At 45.3% G+C, this 19,555-nt stretch overlaps 2 protein-coding genes across 4 annotated transcripts; both read right to left on the bottom strand.

Moving 5' to 3' along the window:
* Positions 1–2,607: 2,607 nt before the first annotated feature.
* SF3B6 (splicing factor 3b subunit 6) lies at positions 2,608–6,645 on the bottom strand. Its single transcript, XM_064411780.1, has 4 exons — positions 6,457–6,645; positions 6,112–6,230; positions 4,271–4,409; positions 2,608–3,776 (listed from the first exon to the last, which is right to left on the bottom strand). Exons 1-4 carry the CDS (start codon positions 6,484–6,486, stop codon positions 3,687–3,689), a joined length of 378 nt encoding a protein of 125 aa, XP_064267850.1. The 5' UTR covers positions 6,487–6,645; the 3' UTR covers positions 2,608–3,686.
* Positions 6,646–6,747: 102 nt separating this feature from the next.
* On the bottom strand, positions 6,748–12,731 carry TP53I3 (tumor protein p53 inducible protein 3). Of its 3 annotated transcripts, none has more exons than XM_064411778.1 (7): positions 12,422–12,729; positions 11,522–11,647; positions 11,211–11,353; positions 10,266–10,533; positions 8,782–8,994; positions 7,876–8,072; positions 6,748–7,132 (listed from the first exon to the last, which is right to left on the bottom strand). In XM_064411778.1, the coding sequence occupies exons 3-7, from the start codon at positions 11,346–11,348 to the stop codon at positions 6,926–6,928; spliced, it is 1,023 nt and encodes a 340-aa protein (XP_064267848.1). In that variant the 5' UTR covers positions 11,349–11,353; positions 11,522–11,647; positions 12,422–12,729; the 3' UTR covers positions 6,748–6,925. The 3 variants fall into 3 exon arrangements, with proteins under 3 accessions (XP_064267848.1, XP_064267849.1, XP_064267847.1); XM_064411779.1 differs by having other exon boundaries at positions 12,295–12,423; XM_064411777.1 differs by lacking the exon at positions 11,522–11,647 and having other exon boundaries at positions 12,422–12,731.
* Positions 12,732–19,555: the final 6,824 nt, after the last annotated feature.

Below are 19,555 nucleotides of genomic sequence, written 5' to 3'. Positions count from 1 at the left end.
CTGCTAGTTTGAAGCCATTCCCCCTTGTCCTGTCACTCCATGTCCTTGTAAATAGTCTCTGCATCTTTCTTGTCAGGTTTCTCCAGGTACTGGAAGGCCACAGTTAGGTCACCCCAAAGCTTCTCTTTCCCAGGCTGAACAATCCCAATTCTCCCAGCCTTTCCTCATGGAAGAAGTGTTCCATCCCTCTGATCATCCTGGTGTCCCTTCTCTGTACTTGCTCCAACAGATCCACATCCTCCCTGTGCTGGGACCCCAGAGCTGGAGGTGGGGTCTCACCAGAGACCAGCACCTGTTTTGGGCCCCTTTCTGAATGTCCCAACAGCGAATGGCAATGCCAAGAATTGTGTGAGTGACCCTGGAATGGCCCCATGCTCCCTCCATCCCCTCTGGGCCATGCTTGGGAGCTTCTGCTGCATCTGAGCCAACGGGCAGGGCATGGCTCTGCCCTTCTGCTCCTGCGGGTTTCTCACCAGCAAACCCAGCACGTTCCTGCTGGGCTCTGAGAGCTGATTGTACTTATCTTGTCACCTCTATCTGCAGAGCTGCCACTGTGCCCTTCCCTTCTGCTCTCCCAGCACAAACCAGCCATTACCCACTCTGCAAAATCCTTATTACAGCTGGCTGATGAAGCTCTCCCTCATCGCCTCCTCTCTGCGGAGACCTTGGTTGGAAACAGGGACTATTACATTTTTAATGCCAATTTCATTAAAAAGAAAAAATCTGAAAGGAAAACTAATTGTGCTTTGTGATACTTAGGGAAATTAAGTCTTCAAGGAAATGTAATCTTCAGTTCTTTATTCGACTGCAAATGCGTTAATTTATTTAATTGTATCATCGATCAACACAGTACATATAATTATTACCCCTATGTAATAGATTGGAAAAAATTTACTGTCATTGCCTGTGTAATCAGATATGCTCTTGTTACTAATTTCTAAACAGATTAATTGAAAAAAAAATGACCTTCAAGTCTTAATTTCATGCCCTATTTCCTGAAAAATTAAATGGGAAGTGAGCACACACAAAACCAGCACAGAAGCAGAGTGTGAGCCTGGTAACATCTGCTTTATTTGCTGCCCCTCTGCCATTCATGAGCTGAACTCATTTCCCTGTTCTTTGATATTACATTTCAAACAAAATCTTGAGTAGATCTCATCAAAACAGTCCTCCGGGCATTCCATTTCCATTCCCTCTGTCTTGCAGGTACAAATTATTATTTCATTTTACATGTGCAGGGACATTGAAAGCCCTGAACAGGCACTGGAAGAAAAACTATGAAATGGAATATTTAATGAAAGGCGGCAGCTGAGCTCTCAGAGAAATCAAAAGCTGCTGATCTTGAGGATTCATTGAAGGAATTTTTATTAATCTTATTACCCTAAAGAATTGCTTTTTATATATGTTTTTCAAACAGCATCAAATCCCCATCAAAACAGACACTGCAGTGCAGGCACCAAGCTCTCTGCTATTGACAGAAGCAATGTGGTATTTGCATATGATTTAAAACAAGGCTGGCAGCACGCAGCACCATTATTGGCACTCTGGTATTTATTATCAGTGTTCATTACTTATCAGAACCATAAATCCAGCATGGCAACAAGCACCTCCAGTTCTCCTTTCAGCAAGGAGCCTTCTCAATGCCCAGGAGTTGGTGTAAGTGATTTCAGTTATCCAAGTGTTTGGTGCATGAAGTGTATGTAGATACATGGCACATATAAATATATATATTTTTATATATAAAAGATATATATTTGGGGGCAGAGCAGTTTGTAACCATTGAAAAGCTATGGATGGTCATATAGAAGCAAATCCCCCAGCAGGATTTAATTCATTTAAAGATTTTTAATGCAGCCTGGTTCTTGCCTGAGAGCTCTTGGTTTGTGTTAACCTGACGGGCAGGACCTGGAAGCCAGGCTGGCCATGGAGGGGCTGCTGCCCTAACCCAGCTTCTGGGCTCCAGCCCTCCCAGTGCCTGCTGCTGACCTCAGCTGGGGTTACTGCAGCCTGCAAGGCTTCTTGCTGCTAAAACAGCACCAGTTTCAAGGGACAGATGCAGATCTGGGGGAATTGTGCACTAAGTATGGCTCTGGCTCACATCCCCAGTGCCTGTGTGCAGGGGAGGCAGGGCAGATCTGTTCCAGTGTGCTCCAGGGTCAGGCACAGGACAGGACTTCAAGCACCCACCCAAAGCTGAAATCACACCTCAGCCATCGTGGCTGCTTTCCCCCAAGCTGGCTTGGAGCTCACTCTTCATGAGCCATTACTGAACTTATCTTTGTAGCACCTGATTTATTAATTTATAATTGTTTATTTGAGGAATGAATAGGACCATTCAGTGCAAAATTATGAGTCTTTAGTTTCTCATTGGTTCCAGCTAGTAAATGTGAGTATTGCTGTGAGCCCCTCCCAGCTGCCAAAGGAGGTGCCCAGCACAGGGCAGCTCCAGGGATCTCCTCCAGGTGAGATGTGGGCATTGCTGCCACAGCTGGGCACCCTCCTGGCACACACAGGGACGGATGTGCTGCAGCTCCTGCCTGCAGCAAACACTGATGAATGACTCCCATCTAACAGCACAGGTTACAGGCAGAAGCAGCACAGCCTTGATGAAGAAAAGCAAAATATGCATTTATTTTTTGACCAAATGGACACAGCATTGTTCCTGAAGTGACAGATTCCAACAAAAAAGTAATTTCAGAAAAAAGAAGCACTCCTTTATGACAGCACAATGCACTGAAAAACAAAACTGGATTACAAATCCCAGGCAAAGTATATTGTGATCTGCCCTGGTTCTGCACTGGCTGGAAGCTGTCTGGTCAGGGAGTGGAACACCACATCCACACAAATAAATCCTCCCAAGGCAGGACACTACCCACATCCAGCCGGTTCAGAACACAGGCAGAGGTTATTTTTTCCCACTTCCAAAAGATACTGGCTATGCACAACATGGATCACACTCATTTTTATACACAGAATATGAGTACTGAAAAAAGAGCCAAAAAAAAAAGTAAATTTTTTTCTCTACCACATGCTACACCTAAAAATGTATGTACAGAAAGTGTGTTACAGTTCAACCATGCCGAGTAGAAAACAATCACACTGTAGGTAGGTATCAAAGTGAAAACCTTCATCCACCGTCTCATTTTGGTCACGTGTTCTTCAATCCATACCAAATCCTCAATCCAAACCCGGGACACAGAACAAAGCCCCCACACACTTTTTTTTTTTTTTTTTTTTTTGTAGTGTGAGAGCTGGGTTGTTTCATTGCAGCTGATCAGAGCTGGTACCATCACTGGGAACAAGGTACTTGGACTGGATTCCCCTTATCAGCTGGATTCTTTTAAAAGTCGTTCATCTTCTACAGCTTGTGAAAGAAACTTTGTTACAAACACGGGCTTGGGCTTGCTTTCTTCAGTCCCTTTTGAAAGCTCCTCCTAGAAACAGGACATTGCAGCCTTTACCAGATCATCCTCAGCACAGGGAGGCCATGTCATCTTGGGAGATTTAATCTTAAAGCAGATCTCCCTCAGTTCTACATTTATTTAATCCTATATCTATCCTAATATAAAAATTCATATTGCAGTTTATCAAATTCATAAGAGAAAAATATTACACTTTAAGAATTCCTACGTTTAGGCCAAGAACTCGAAGACAGGGCTTGAAAAGAGTTTTCCAAAAGGATCAGCTTATTTTGGTGGGTCTGTGTTAATTCCATATTTTTCCTTGAGAAGCTTAAGCTGTTCTTCTTTCTTCTTTGTGTCCATCTTTTGGAATGCCTGTAATTAGGAAAATAAAAGATGTAAGAAGACAAAAGAAATCTCTCATCTCATGACAAGTTATTTCCCAGTTATGTGCAACAAGCACCACTGTGAACTCCATCACCATCACACACACAGAGCATTGTTTGATTCTTGTCCTTGGAGGATGTCACAGGGCCCTGGATGTCACTGGTGACAGGGAGGACATAGAGAACTTGTTTTTACCCAAAAATAAGATCTCACCTCCTGCTGCAGCTGTGCAATTGTGGGGCCTCTGCACCCTCTTCTCCAGAGTACACTCTCCACAAATATGTTTTTCCCACCCTTTGTCCAAAGGTGCTTTTTTTTTTGCACACAAACCACCAAGTAAATATGAAACTCTGACCACGTATCCCATTCACTCCCTCTACCAGTTTGGATTCTATTTCTTAAAAACACCCAAGCAACAGTCTTTACAAACTGATGCTGGGCGTGTTTCTCTGTGCCAGCTGTGCCCAAGCAGGTGCCCGTACCCTGTTGGCGTTGTAGTACAGAACCACGAGGTATCTGTTGCACACGTTGAAGCCTGACAGGTGGTCACAGGCGTTCTTGGCATCGAAGATGTCCTCGTACACCACGTAGGCTGTTCCTCGGGTCTCTGGGGTATTCCCACTGCAAGGTCAAATAAAATGAACAGGAAATAGTTGGTTTATTTCACAGTGAATGAGATTAGATCAACTAATGCAACGTCACTAAAAACCAATTTGTTGTTTTTTCTAGGTATTAAACGACATCCCTGCTTTCCACACCAAACATTCAGAGCCAGAGACAAGAGGAAAATGTGCTGTACTTTGCTCCATAAGGGAGATGCACCTCTCCAGAACAACTGGGTTGTTGAAGGGCTGCCATGTTGTGTCTGGAAATAATTTAAATCTCAGCTGTGTCCCTAGGATGGAACAGGGCTCCTGGCATATCACAAAGTGAGCTCAAGAGGCAGAACAGCCCCACTGGGGCAAGCCCACTGCTGAGGCACAGCCACCACCCACGGGAGCACCAGCTCCATGTCCTTTGCCTGAGGGATGGGACACAGGGCTGGGCATGGAACAGAGGGGCTGCAGACATCCCAGAGGTCTCCACTAACAGTGACAGAGACCTCACAGTCAGAACAGCTTCCCTAAGGTGAACTGAGAATTCCCATGGACAAATGCTATCACACTGGGATCTGTGAGGAGGACAATGGGATAAACACTGCACAAAGCACAAAAGCCTTACAGAGGGGCTTACACACCCTGGCACTGAGGGTGTTGGGATTTCTGGGGGAAATTGCATCAATTAGTAGTTCTGCACAAACTGCTGGGTGCATCACCCCAATGGAGAGCCCCTCATACATCCTAACTGTGTCCCACTATCATGCTGTTCCAACCCATATGTTTTCAGAAAACTTAAGTATTGGCTCTCCTTGACGCTCATTAGCAAAGAATTCCACCTGTTTAGGCAGGCAGTGATCACACTCAGCCACTTCTCCAGGCACATCCTCTGCCCCTCCTTGCTCAAGAAGGGTCTGCCTGGTGTCCCATCCCAGCATGGCACCAGCAGCATGTGTCCCCTTGGTGTCCTTTGCTTTCTGCAAAACTCACTTTGCTCTACACAACAATCAATCGAACAAGTCACGCAGGGAAGCTGTGGATGCTCCATCCCTAGGAGTGTTCAAGGCCAGGTTGGATGGGGCTCAGAGCACCTGGTCACATGGAAGGTGTCCTGCCCACTGCAGGGGGTGGAATAAAATGGGCTTCAAGGTCCCTTCCAACACAAACTCAGGTCCTCAGCATTTGAACTAACCAGGAGAGGAACACCAGAGTTGCTGCAGACTTGCACAACCTCCAGAACACATTTCACAGCCAAAGGCACAGTCACATCTCCACTGCCCAGACCTGGAATGGCCCGAGGACACCCTGGCTCTGCCACGCAGGGCTTGCTGCTGGTGTGTGTTTCCAGTGAACAGATCCAGCAACAGCAACATCCCTGTTCTCCCACTGGTTAGCAGATAATCATAAAACAGGAAACTGTTAGTGCTCAGCTTCTGCCTTTCCTATTTTCACCCCAATCAAGGTAAAACTTCAGTTGTATTTGAAACTTACTTAAGCAAACAAGTCTCTCATCTTTTATCAACTTCCCAGGGTTCATTTAAAACTTAAGCTCATTCTCTGCACCTCCCAGCAGAACAATTTTCTAACAGATTCACGTGGTAAGAGCATCATCACATCCCCCTCTGGCACTCGGGGCTCCAGGGCCCTGAACCTTCCCCGCTGTGAAACGCAGCAGCCACTGGAGCCCGTGAAACCCTTCACGGTCCGAAGGAACGGGAAATACTCACACTCTGATCTGCCGGATGGGCCCGTACTTCCCAAAAATATCGTACATCTCCTCGGCCGTGATTTTGTACGGCAGGTTCCTGATGTACAGGATGCGGTTGACCTCCGGAGGGAGCCGGATCTGGTGGGGGAAGAACAGGCAGTGTGTCAGGCCCACGGCAGCACCCAAACCTTGAACCCAGCAGCCGAGGGGCAAAACCACGGAAGCACCGAGCCGCGGGATGGCTGCGGCTGGAAAGGGCCTTGAACACCAGCCAGTCCCGCCCCGCCGCGCTCCCTCAGAGCAGCGGGGCGCCGGCAGCGGGACGGGACCGAGCCCAGCCCGGCAGGGACAGGGCAGCACTCACGTTGGCTCGTTTGGCTGCTTGCATCGCCATGACGGCGGGCGGTGAGTGGGGGCCGCGGCCTGGGGGAGAAACACCGGCGGGGAAGGAGGCTGGGGCGGAGACAGCGGTAAGGACCGAGCCCGGAGCGGGGCCAGCGGCGCGGACCGGGAGCGACGGGCGGCACACCCGGATCTGTCCCGGCGGGCACCGCGCCTCCCCTCACGGAACCGGATCCGTCCCGGCGGGCACCGCGCGGGAAGCGGGAGCGCGGGAGCGCGGCCGGCCCTCCTGACGTGACGCGATCCCGGGCCCGCCCTTTATTTCAACCCCGCCCCCCGGCCCTCAGTCCCGGCCCCTCACGTTCGCACCACGGTGCCGCAATTTCCACATGAACCTCTTTAATAAACGCTTCCTCCTTATCCTTTCCCCCTCCTCGCCCCCCACGCGAATCGGGACCAGAAGCGGCCCCGCAGTGACTCTCCCGCTGCAGCTACTGCGGCGGCCCTTTCTTGACGCAGACGGGGATTTCGATGACGATTTTGCCGATGTTCCTGTTTTCCTCCATGGCTCTGTGCGCCTCAGCGATGGCGTGCAGGGGGTAAACGCTGTCCACGAGGGGCTGGAGCCGCGGGGAAGCCCCCGCGGAGAAATGGGGCAGCACCTCCTCCGTGAAGGCTCTCACCAGCCGCTGCTTGTACTGGGGAGAGACACCGCAAGGTTATTGACAGCGCTTCACTCACCGAGTGAGGCGTCTCAGAGCACGGCGTGTAAATAATGTACACGGCCCGCAAGGAGACACCTTCTGACATTCTCCCAGTGAAACGGAGATAAAAACACCTGACAGCTCTAAATTACAAACAAGAAGAATGCTTTTAGGTTTATTACATCTCAATTGAATGAAATTCCCCAAAGCAAGTGGTGTGAGCTATGTGCAGAACCATTTAAATCAAACTGATAAAGGTCTTGTAAATGTTCTGTCTTAAACCATGCACAGAATCCACCTTAGGGCTCTGCACTGTGGGTCTTTTACTGTCACATCTGAGAATATTCCACATAAAATGAGTTTTCTTTGGTACTCGGCATCCAAATGGCCTTGGTTTCTACTTTGAAGTGATCTAATAGAGATTTTTATTTTTCCCTCCTCAGACTTGATCAAGTTGCCTGATCACTGGAGTTTTATTTCTTCTAGGGCCAAATATCTAAATTATGGCATCCATGAAGCACATTAAGAAGTCCTGGTTGTCATTCCTCTCATTCAGGAAGGAATTTGATAAAAATAGACAAAAATTTAGAACTTAATTTTTTTACATTTTCCAAAGTATGTAGTAACAGTTCAAGGTGGGGCATTTTTGACAAGAATGTGTTTAACACTGGTTTTAAACGAAAGCTCTCAAAACTATAATAAATTATAAGATCAAACTGCTGATAGCCACTACTTGCCTCCTTGTCTCGGGACCGTAACAGGCTCGTGTGGATGCTGGCTCTTTTGGAAATCAGCCTTGCCAGCAAATCCCCATGGACTTCACCTCCACTCAGCAGTCCATAAATAATCCACCGGCCATCGGTGTTCAGACAGTTCAGATTCTTCTCCCAGTATGAGGCCCCAACACAATCTAAAATAATATCTACTCCAGAACCTCAAGTAGAAACAGAAAATATTTTAGCAATGAATAAGCTTCATTAAGGGTAGGATAATTTCATGCAAGACTAAAACCGTGTTATTTATAGGTACAGAATTGGCCCTACAATTCTTATTTAAATCTTTCTACTGAAATTAGGAATTGGCACAGTGATTTGTAAGGAATTACGGAATCAGGCACAAGAAAAGAACCATCACTTACCCATAAGCAAACCCCAAATGCTTAGAAAAGCTACATTTTTCTAACAGTTTAAGAATAAAGTGGCACTGCCATAGGTTGCCCAGAGAAGCTGTAGGTGCCCCACCCCTGGAAATGTTGAAGGCAAGTTGGATTGGGCTCAGAGCAAGCTGGGGTGTCCCTGCCCATGGCAGGGCATTGGAATGAGATGATCTTTAAAGCCCTTTCCAACCCAGGCCATGCTGTGCTTCTGTGATGAGTCAAACACCAAAATGCAGGGATTTGGTCCCACAGTTCCTCAGGGAGGTAGCAATAACATGGCACAATATTTATATCCCAAATGAACACAGCCAAAGAGAGCCCATGCAAAAAACAGCACAATTAAACTAAGGAAAGGCCTGTTCTGGGCTGAGCAGGAGATCAGGTTGTGCTTCCAGGGTCACCACTGTCTGCTCCCTCACCAGGTGACAGCTGAAACTGAGTCCACGTGTTGGGAGGACCTTTCCCACTTTCACAGAGAGGTTTTTACCTTGGGTGAACTCCAAGACCTTTTCACTGAAGTCTTCATTCTTGTAGTTGAACCCTGCAGCCACTCCAGCATTTGCTGTTGCTTCCAGTTTCTGCTGAGTTCCTGCTGTCACAATGGGAATGGCCTTTGCCAGTCTCACCAGCTGAATGGCTGCCATGCCAACCCCGCTGGCTCCAGCGTGGATCAACACTTTCTCACCCTCCTGTACTTTACCTGGAGGAGGGCAGAAGGAAAGTGGTCACCCTTTGGGCATCACCTTTGGATTAAAATATGAACAATCTGGAAGATAGTGAAGAGGAGGTTGAAAGAGATGCCCATGACTAGACTTTGGACAATTGGACATCTTCATAGCCTTCATAAAAGAGAGAAATCCAGAAGGAGCAGAGGTTGCAGTGTGCTGGCAGGATGCCATTTTCTCAGCCTCAGTGGAAGGACTTTATCTTGGCCATGTGCAGTTCTGGGCATCTGTGACCAAGATGCTTAAGTGAGTGCAGTCACAGCCTTTTTATACCATCAGTAGAAAACACACTTGGAGGATGTTCGTACTGAGAAACCAGGCACTCAGCAATGGAGAAATACCAGAAATGCTGGGTGACATTAAGACCAATCCCACCAATCATTTTACCATCTATTGGTTGCATTAATTTGTGTTTCACCAATTGCTCCTGAAAGTGAGGCACAGAGCAGCCTCCCACTGATCCCCAGGAAGCAGCACTGCTTGAAGCAAGTCTGCAGGGAAGTTATGTTTGGAACTTTTGTTCCTTATTGGATCTTTTAGATGCTACTGCTGAAGAGTGTAGAAGAAGGATATTTCTCACTGGATGAAAACCTTGGCAAGTGCTGCTGTTGATTACCTTGGCAGCTTATTTTTAAAATTAAGAGTGTGGGCTTCTGTCTATTTTAAATTAGATTAGAGTGGATTTTACTTTATAACAGAGATATTATTTACAAATAATACAAATAATATTTACAAATAATATCTCTGTTAAACAAAGGTACAGGGTGTTGCCTACTGTTGATTCACAAGCAATTAGTGATAAAGTTCTTGGTATGCATGCAGTGAAGCCAGATCCTTAGAAGTAATATGTGTTTTCAGGTGCCTGGAAAAGGTAGGAATAATTTCAGGGTTTAGGCTTAATGGAATGTGTCCCTGTCCATGGCAAGGAACTAGATCACCTAGTTCCTTTTCAACCCAAACAATTCAGTTATTCAAACTGAGAAATACATGAAAAGGAATTGGCCATCTTTGCATATCCTTTCTTGTAAATATGTAATCAACAGGGTGGGTTGGCACCGAGGAGAGGTGGTCAAGATTCAAAGATTTGTGTCTGGCATAATGGATTCTGATCCACAAGAACAAAGTGGCAGAGAAAAGGTTCTTTGAAGGGAAGCAACATTCAAATAGAGGCAACAAGGAAAGGATTTTGTAACAGAAATGAAGATGAGTTGTTTTGGCGGGATAAATGGAGAAATGCACCTCTCACCTACAAAGTGGAGCAGCTGAAATGCTGTTAGCCAGGCTTCAGGAATGGCTGCAGCCTGGATAAAAGTCATATCTTTGGGAACTGGCATCAGGAGGCCTTCGGGCACTGTCACATACTGTGCCTGGCCTCCCCCGGGCAGCAGAGCCATCACAGCATCGCCGATCTTCCACCGGCCCGAGCAGCCGGGACCCAGCCCAGCCACGCTCCCAGCTGCTTCCAGGCCTAAAATGTCACTTGCTCCTTTGGGGGGAGGGTACTTCCCTCTCCTCTAAAATAAAAATTAAAAAAAAAAAAAGGCAAGGAAGGAAAAACCATCAATGAGTGTAATGACCTGCAATTTCACTCTCATATCTCCAGCCTAAATTCTTATTTGTTTGATCCTGATTTTGCCCTGTGCATATGTTGCAGTAATTTGAGGATCTTCTAGCCTATGGAAACACTTTTGCTTCCTAAGTGTTATTCTTCCTAAGTCTTATTCTTAAAATAAGTATAAATTGAAATATTTGTGGGTTCCCTCCAGGCTAATCCGTGCTCTGGAGATACTATGGACTCTATTTGCAGAGCACGGCTTGCAGCTCAAACTAATAATTTGAATGTGAATTTGAATAAATTTTCTCCCACTGGAACTGTGCCATTGGAACATTTCCTTTTCATCTCAAATACCCAGAAAAGGGTCTAAGATGTAGAAAGATCAGAGCTTTGGTTTTACATGTTTTTGTTGAAAGGCAGCTGCCTTTCCACGCCAGCCCAGCACTGCACTATCTCAGATAAAAACATTTATCTGCTGAATCAACAAGCATCTCTTCTTTCAGCCCTATGAACTTTCCAGTCCCAATGCTCACCAGGTTCAAACTCTTTTAGCTCATCTGATCTGTCAGGACTTCACAGAGAGGCTTGAAAAATGTGTTGTTTTTAGGTGCATAAATCTGCGTAACCTACACATACCTGGAGTAGATCGGCCCTATTCAGAGCACTGGCAGAGACCTTCACAAGAACTTCTCCTTCTCCTGGATTTGGTTTCATCACTTCTTTCATATAGAGATTTTCTGGGCCTCCTGGGCAATCAAAATAAGCTGCAAACATTTTCTCTAAAAAACAAACAAACAAACAAAACCAAACTGAAAAAAACCTCAGTAATGAAAGGTAACAAATGGCTTTAAAAATCCCGATTTATTTCCCTTGCTTCAGGAGGTGATTGCTGTGTGCCTGATTTGCTGTGGTAGAGGCTCTCACTGCTGCAGGAGTCTTTCAGGTACCTCCTCAGATGCTGTTCCTGGGATCCTTTTGGCACCAGCAGATGATGAGGGGGGCTGAGCTGTCAAGCCTTTTCTCCTGCCTGGTAAAATCAAATGAGGAAAAGTCTTCTCTCTGCTCCCTGGGTCCTGGGTGGAAGGAGATGAGAAGGAGAGGCAATCACAACGGGAACAGCCTGTATTCTTGCTGAGAGCTGGTTCAGCACTGGGATGGGCTGCAGGCCAGGGCCTCTCCAAATAACCAGCACTGCGTGACAGACCACCCTGCCCTCTGTAGAAATCACAGATTTCTGCACAGGAAAAGCTAAGTGCATACCTAATTACTTGTGGTAAGACTGCAAATGCAGAATGATAAACAGCTTGAAACCCCAGGGATGTCAGTCCCCACAGGGTGGTGCTCTATGGTTATTTTATGGTGAACAAGCACTTCCATTTGTATAAAATGCAATTTAAAGGCTTTTGTTTCTGAGGCTGGCTGTGTAGTCATTGTTATTAACCATTTAATCCAGTCCCACAAAATTTGCCTGTATCAGCAAAAAAATTCAACGGAAAGCCCACCTGATGCCACCTCATAACAATTGTTTCTGCTGTCTTAATTGGGTCCAAATTTACTCAGTTAAAATAAGATATGAAAGAAGCTTTTGTCCCTCTTTTGTTCATTAACCTGCTTTTCTATAAATTATTGTCTTTTTTGCTAGAAGCAGGCTCACAAAAATGTTTTAAAAACCCCAAAAAACAAAACAAAACCAAAAAACCAAGAGGATCTGAATATTTACATTACTCTCAAATGCACAGAAAACCGCAGGAACTGTGATACAAGTTTCCAACCATTTCAAGCTCTCAGATCTGCCAGCAGTGGCTGAAAACAACAATTTTAAGCAACTCCGTGGCTCCCGAGCTCACCTTTTTCCTGTAAGGAAGGAGGGACAGTGTGCCCCGGAACAAACCCAGCCTGTGCTCGGGAGCAGAGTCCGATCCCAGTTCCTCCTGGCATTCAGCTGCTCCCCTGCAGGCCAAGGCGAGGAACAGGGCGAGGCTGTTCTGCTTTGGAGCGACGGATATGAGGAGTCAGAAATATTAGCACAGCTCCCCATTGTTTCTGGGAACGACCTGGATCATTCCATGGCTTGGCACAGAGATGTTTTCCCGCTTGGCCTTGCGGCAGGGATCGGCCGCTGCCCCAGCACACGGGGGAGCGTGGCCTGCTGCCCGTGCCTGTGCCAGGGTGTGTGATGGGTGAAATAAATGGGCAGGAGATCTTCCTCCTTTTTTATGCCTTTGTTAAGAAGAATCAGCTCAGGTGGGGAGAAATCGACGGGTCGCGCCCACGCCGCCGCTGCTCCCAGGCGTGGCACGAAGGAGGAGGAGGGTGATGCAGTTTTGTCCGCTGGTCTGCAGACAGAACTGGGGACTCTGTCCTCACGGGAGAGTCGCAGATTCCCGGTTTTTTGTCTAACACCCCGGGGCGTGTCTTTAATCAACATCTTTTTAGGTTAGGGTGAGAAGCAAAAAGGATCCAAGCAGGTACGGGACTACGCTCCCATCCTTAGGCGTCACTTAGGTCACTTGTTGGCTCGTAATTTTAGGGGTTTTTCCTGGGAAAACTGTAAAAATTCGGGGCGCAATGCATTTCTCATCTGCATAGTGGCTCTGATGTCACTCCTGTTTTCCTCGTACCTGGAGGGTCTGTCCCATGTCCCTCCCTGGCAAGCGGCCAGCATCAGGGGGACAATGGTTAATCACCAGCCATTAACAGGTAATTGAAGAACTCCTCTTTAGGAGTGAAAATAGCTTACAACAACTGGTCTGACTTGTTTTTTAACTCTGCAACCTAAAAAAAAAATATAACTTTCTATTCATAACAATGGGGCGTGCTCCAGCCGTGCAGGCGCTGTCACTTCAGAGCTCTCAGAGTCTCACTCTCGGTTTGCACTGAGGGCGTGGGAGCTGTGCCAGCCCCGATGCCCTGGGCGCGCTGGGGAGGCTGCCCTGGGCTCTGCTCCCGGGGACAGCGGCGTTCAGAGCTCGCTGGTTCTCCTCCTTAAACCCCAGGTGTTTCTACCTGGTGGTTTGGAATCAGAATCAGCACTGTTCTAAAAGTCTGATAATACTCCTTGAGCTTTGCAGAAGGATCAGATCACACTTTTCTCCGTGTCCTGATCACCAGCTGTTGAGTGTTTGAGCTGTCAGGGAATAAAACTGACACTTCAGACTACTTTAAAATATATATAACTCATATATGTGGGGTTTTTTTGTGGATTTTTTTTCCCCTGTAATAATGATATTTTTGTATTCAGGCTTTTAAATTCCTCTTTGAAACTGAACAAATTTAGAATCAAGTGTAGCTAAAAATTCTTTTGTTCTCACGTGACTTGAAGAGCTAATAATTGATTATTAGCTCTGAATAATCAATTATTGTGTGTCTGAAGATGAAAAGATCACGAAGCCTGGTCTGTAGTACACACAGCCTGATTCAGTGCCACTGCTGGCATTGTCCCTCCTCCACTGTCCCCGGAGAACTTTGCAATCCACTGCAGTTTAAAATAACTTTCTATTACAGTCATTGACAATGCAGATTCACATGATGAAAATATGTTTTATTATTCAAGGATGTACAAGACAGTCTGAAAATGTGTTAATGTAGAAATTTCCTTTGTCCCTTGGGTCTGTGGCCCCTGCATAGCTGTAATGCCATTAGAGAACTTTGTGTACTGAGATTAGTAACTATGTTATCTGGAAGCAGGCTAAAATACAACATTAGAAAGAAAAAGCAGAGCATCTTAAACCCAATATTGAAGACATCACTTTCAATTCAGTTAAGAAACTTAGAGGGCAGATGCATAGGGTGGTCCTTTTATGAGCAGCAAGCCCACAATTGTTCTAGAAAAAAACAGAAGGGAGCTCAGCAGCTGGAATGTTGTAAAGCAGCAGTTTCTTGTTTAAAGTTTTGAACTTCTATACTTTATTTCCTAATGAGCACTCTTAAGGTTTATGAAGTCCAAGTTTTCTGTTGATTCAGCCACCTTTCTCTCTAAAGTAGTGTGCTATAATAGCACAAGGACATAAATAAATAAATAAATAAATAAATAAATAAATAAATAAATAAATAAATAAAATAAATAAGGAAATAAATAAATAAAAAATTAAATCAATTATTATAAAATTCTTATACAGAATTGCTGTAATGGAGATGCTTTTTTTCAAGTTCAAATCCCCCTTACACTGTACTGCACTCAAATGACGACAGTGCTGTTTCTGTCTGAAAATTTAAAATACCTATATTTATGAGGTATTATCTGCTTTAAAGAATAAGTACTGAGCAGCACTTTAAATAATTTTCAGAAATATTTTGTAATATGCAAAGAAAAGTTATTTTTCTTTTTTTTTCTATAAAGAAATCATCCAGGACAGCAAGAGTAAACTCCAAAGAAAAACTACTGCAAATCTGGCCCTGGAAAAACTTAGCATTAGTCTTTGCTAGGAACTGTGGCTGCTTTTGAACAATGTTACTATTTGCAAGAGCAAATAATGAGTGGATATTGTTACAGGATTTTGAAAGGACATTTTTTGCAATCTTTCAGCTTTACACTTTCTGCCTTTCTTCCATAGCAGGAAAAAAAGCTCACATCAAATATGATATGGCTCCTGAATTTATTACTGAGCCAGCCAGGCAGACAATGGTGCCTTTGGACCTGCTCCAGCTCTGTGTGTAGTCCTGCTGACAATAATAAGATAGAGCTAGTCTGAAGTTAGCTTATAGGGGAAGGCCTTGCTGTTAGATTTAATAAATCTCATTTCCCAAGGCTTCACACTGGGGCCAGCTCTGTTTAATGTCTTTATTGATGGTTTGGATGAGGGGACCGAGTCCATCCTCAATAAGTTCCCAGACAGCACCAGTTTGAGTGCTGATCTGCTGGAGAGTGGGGAGGCTCTGCAGAGGGGTCTGGACAGGCTGGATCCATGGGCTGGGGTCAGTTGTTTGAGGTTCAGCAAAGCCAAATGCTGGGTCCTGCACCTGGGTCACAACAAGTGCCACAGGCTGGGGCAGAGTGGCTGGAAAGGTGTCCAGTGAAAAAGGACCTGGGGACAGCAGCTGAACCTGAGCCAGCTGTGCCCAGGTGGGCAAGAAGGCCAAAGGCACCTGGGCTGTACCAGCCGTGGTGTGGCAGCAGGGCCAGGGCAGGGACTGTCCCCTGTGCTGGGCACTGCTGAGGTCACCTCGAGGGCTGTGTCCCGTTCTGGGCCCCTCAGTTCAGGAAGGACATTGAGGGGCTGGAGCAGGTCCAGAGAAAGGAACAGAGCTGGGGAAGGCTCTGGAGCACAGGTCTGATGAGGAGCAGCTGAGGGAGCTGGGGAGGGGGCTCAGCCCAGGAGACTCAGGGGGAGACCATCCTCTCTCTGTACAGCTGACAGGAGGGTGAAGCCTGAGGGGGGTTGTGCTCTTCTCTCAAGTTACAAGTGGTAGAACAAGATGAGATGACCTCAAGTTGCATAAGTGGAGGTTCAGGCTGGATTTTAGGAACAATTTCTTCACCAAAAGGCTGTGAAACACTGGAACACACTGCCCAGGGTCACCATCCCCTAAAAGACGTGTAAATGTGGCACTGACAGAGTGGTTTAGTGATGGGCTTGGCAGAGCTGGGTTAATGGCTGGACTTGGTGATCTTTAGGTCTTTTCCAGCCACGGTTCTGTGGTTCTGTGATTCTGGGCACAGACAGAGCTGTCATTGGATAAAAGAACGGGCTTGTTTCATGTGCTGTATCAGTGATAGTAACTTGGCAGCTACAGGTGGTTTCACTGCATTGTTTCTCCAGAATTAGGCAGAAAATATTTCTGTATCAACCCCTGGTATTGAATCTAGATCTATGTTCCCAACCAGCATCCCAGTTCAGCCGCAGCTTTGGGGTTATAGCACGGGCACAGCATATTCCATTCCAGCAGGTCTCAGGGCCAGAGAATGGACCCACATCCATCTGCTTTACTGTCAGGATCACTGAGCACAACGTGGTTAAAAAGGACTCCTCCAAAATGCCACTTAAATGGCATCTTTGTTCCAAAAAATCAAAGATGTGAAATTAGCAACCACCTTGCAAGTCAGCTGAGCTGTACCCGGCACTGGGCTTTGAGGCTGAGAGAACAAGTGGATTTAGTAGAGTGCTGTGCTCCCTGCCATTATTTCTGCTTTGTGCTCTGATTTCACAGAGTTTCCACCTCTGCTGTCACTTCCCAGGAAGCTCTTGATCTCTCACATTAAAGCCAAAGGTTGATGCAGAGACTTGTCTTTATACCAATGATAACTGCATTTTCCACATGCTTTTTGTGCTGGCAAGGCTGTCACTCAGCAAAGCCTGAAGCTGGTTCATTTTCATTCTGTTCTGTAAAAAGATAGATGTATAATTCCTCCTCCCTTTCATATTTTCCTCCATGTGAAATTCAGGACTTTCAGCAGACGAAATGTTAAGGCCTCAGATAAGCAAAATAACAGCAGCAACAACAAGAAAGGCACAAGAATTGACCAGCAGGAAACTGGTCCTCTTTTCCAGAAAGGCCATAAAAGTCCAGTTATATTTTTGTAGTGTAAATATTTCTTATTTTTTTTCTCCTGGCATTAAATTTTCATGTTGCTGAGGAAACAGTCCACAGTGAAAACACTAAGAAATGAGATAAAATTTGCTACAACCATTAGATCAGAGCAGAAGGAGGGACCTGAGGGGTTTTTTTTTTTTGGGCTGGGCTTGACCCAAACCAAAAATTATTTAAAAAAAAAAATAATTAGTTCTAGCACAGTGTGGGAAAATGACTGGGGGGAAATTAAAGAAACCTGAGAAGTATCTTGAGGCTAAAGTTATGGTCACATTATCACTGAAACTATGGGGAAAACAGAAACTCTCCAGCAACATATTTTCAATGTTGGAGAACTGAGGCATTTCTTTTTTTCTGGCCAGGATGTTGTTTTGGCCAGGATGTGCGGTATAAATTATTTTATTCACACATGCCTGGGTTGTACAGTGAAAATCATTCCATCACACATGGTTCTTTACTAGACTTTTCACATATTTATACATACAAACCCCAAAGAAATTCATGTTCATTGGTCTTAAATTACACAATTCTTAGTGTTTCATATCTAATGGTTATTGATTCCTTCACCTTTGACGTTGATTAGGACCTCATTCTTTGGTTCTCTTATCAATCTTTTCCCAGACCAGGTGTCTCCAACTGTCCCAGAGGGAGATGTTCATTAATACTCATTTATCTCCTCTGTATCTTCTGGCTACTCTCAATCTGTAGATTTTAAGGCTTCATCAGGCTTTACCTGGTGAACAGAGTCTTTTGAAGAGAAACTTCCAATTCCCCTTCCCCTGGGCAAAGGTGAACTAAACAAACCCCTGACGAAAGCTACATTAAAAAAAAATGCATCTTCTTCCCTGCAGGTCCTGCAGGCACATCTGTTGGGTGAGAACTCTGTTCTCCACATATTGATTGATTAATTACCTCGAGACAGCTTTTGTTAGGGATTATCTGTGTGTTGCTTTGAATACATTTTTGCAGTGAGATACTATCACTGGCAATCCTCAAACCTCAACCTGTCACAATTTTCTGTTATATTTATAAACTGTTATTCCATATTTATAAAATGTTATTCCATAAACTGTTAGTGTGACTCCTTTGAGGGCTCTGGCACAGGCAGCATGCTTGACAGAGCTGATAACACACTGACTAGGAGCAGGGGGAATCCAGGAGGGGCCTCTCCTTCTAAATTGAAATAGGGATTTTGCACTGAAGGTTCAGAAGATTCGAACCTTAACACTTAATCGAATCTGTGTGAGGGTTCAGTCACGGTGGGACTACTTTCTATCCCCTGGAGCAGAGACTGTGGGCACAAAAGGATGGGAAAAATGGCAAGGCATTGATGCCATTGTGCAAGAACAACAAGAGTCATTTGTGAAAGCAGCACTCTCAAAGCTTAAGACAGTAATTTGTCTTGACACTGAACAAAAAGTGTTTGTTATTTTGAGACACATCCCAGTGAAATGGCTGAAAATGTTTTCAATTGTGCATATTGGTGAGAGAAGCATGAGAAGTCTTTGTGATTCCATGGTAACTCATAGATAATGTTAGTGAAGCTACAAGTAATCACTCAAATGTTTGTAAGTTCATTGAAATTACAGACGTGGTTTTATTTACTTAGCTCCTGTCATATCTTACAGATTGTTACAGTTTAACTAAATGCTGATTCAAGACCTGCTGCCCACCCCTACTGGAATGAATCTCACCTTGAGCAGGAAACTGCTACAACATAAAGACTTAAAACAATTGTTGAAACAAGCTCAAGAAAATGGACAAAGGACTCTGGTCCTTGTCCATCACGATGTGGAGAAAATACATCACATTTTGGAACCAGTCAAGAAAGATGCAGAGAACAGTGGTTGTGGGATACCCTCTTCAGATGATCACCAGCTGCTACAGGAATTTGTTGTATTGGTATTAACCCTTTTGCTTTTTGTCTTGATAAATGTATTATATGTTAAAGATTGTATTATTATGAGGCAATTAGCCTATTGGCCACCCCTACAAATATCAGATAATCCATGCAATACAAATGCTTGAAACACTCTTGAACTCCATTTGGATATTGGGAAGCTTGAGTGCTACAGTCATGGGGTTGATTAAGTGGGAAAATGGGGGGGAATTAGAGACATCTGGGGGAAAATCTTGAGGCTAAAGTTATAATCACATTCCAACAGAAGCTGTAACATTAGGAAATTTCAGGGTAAAATGCAGTTGCTATTTCCAGGAGGGAATGCAATTGGCAAGCACAGAATTCATTCCATGGTAGTTCCCCCTGCAGCCTGAAGCAGATGCTAAGGAGGGATGAAATGGAAGGTGGAGCAGGATGGGGACCCATGGCCAGGCTCTGCTGTGATCCCTGCAGGAATGGGAACTCTGGTAGGTGACAAACCACACAGCAGCTGCCAGGCCCAGGATGGAGATGTCCTGTTCCTCAGTCAGCAGCTGTGGGGAAATCGCTCTCC

The sequence above is a fragment of the Passer domesticus genome, chromosome 3, assembly GCF_036417665.1.
Source record: "Passer domesticus isolate bPasDom1 chromosome 3, bPasDom1.hap1, whole genome shotgun sequence".
In the NCBI taxonomy this organism is placed as follows: Eukaryota; Metazoa; Chordata; class Aves; order Passeriformes; family Passeridae; genus Passer; species Passer domesticus.
Note: the sequence above shows the minus strand (reverse complement) of the source record. Positions and strands in the feature narration are given on the sequence as shown.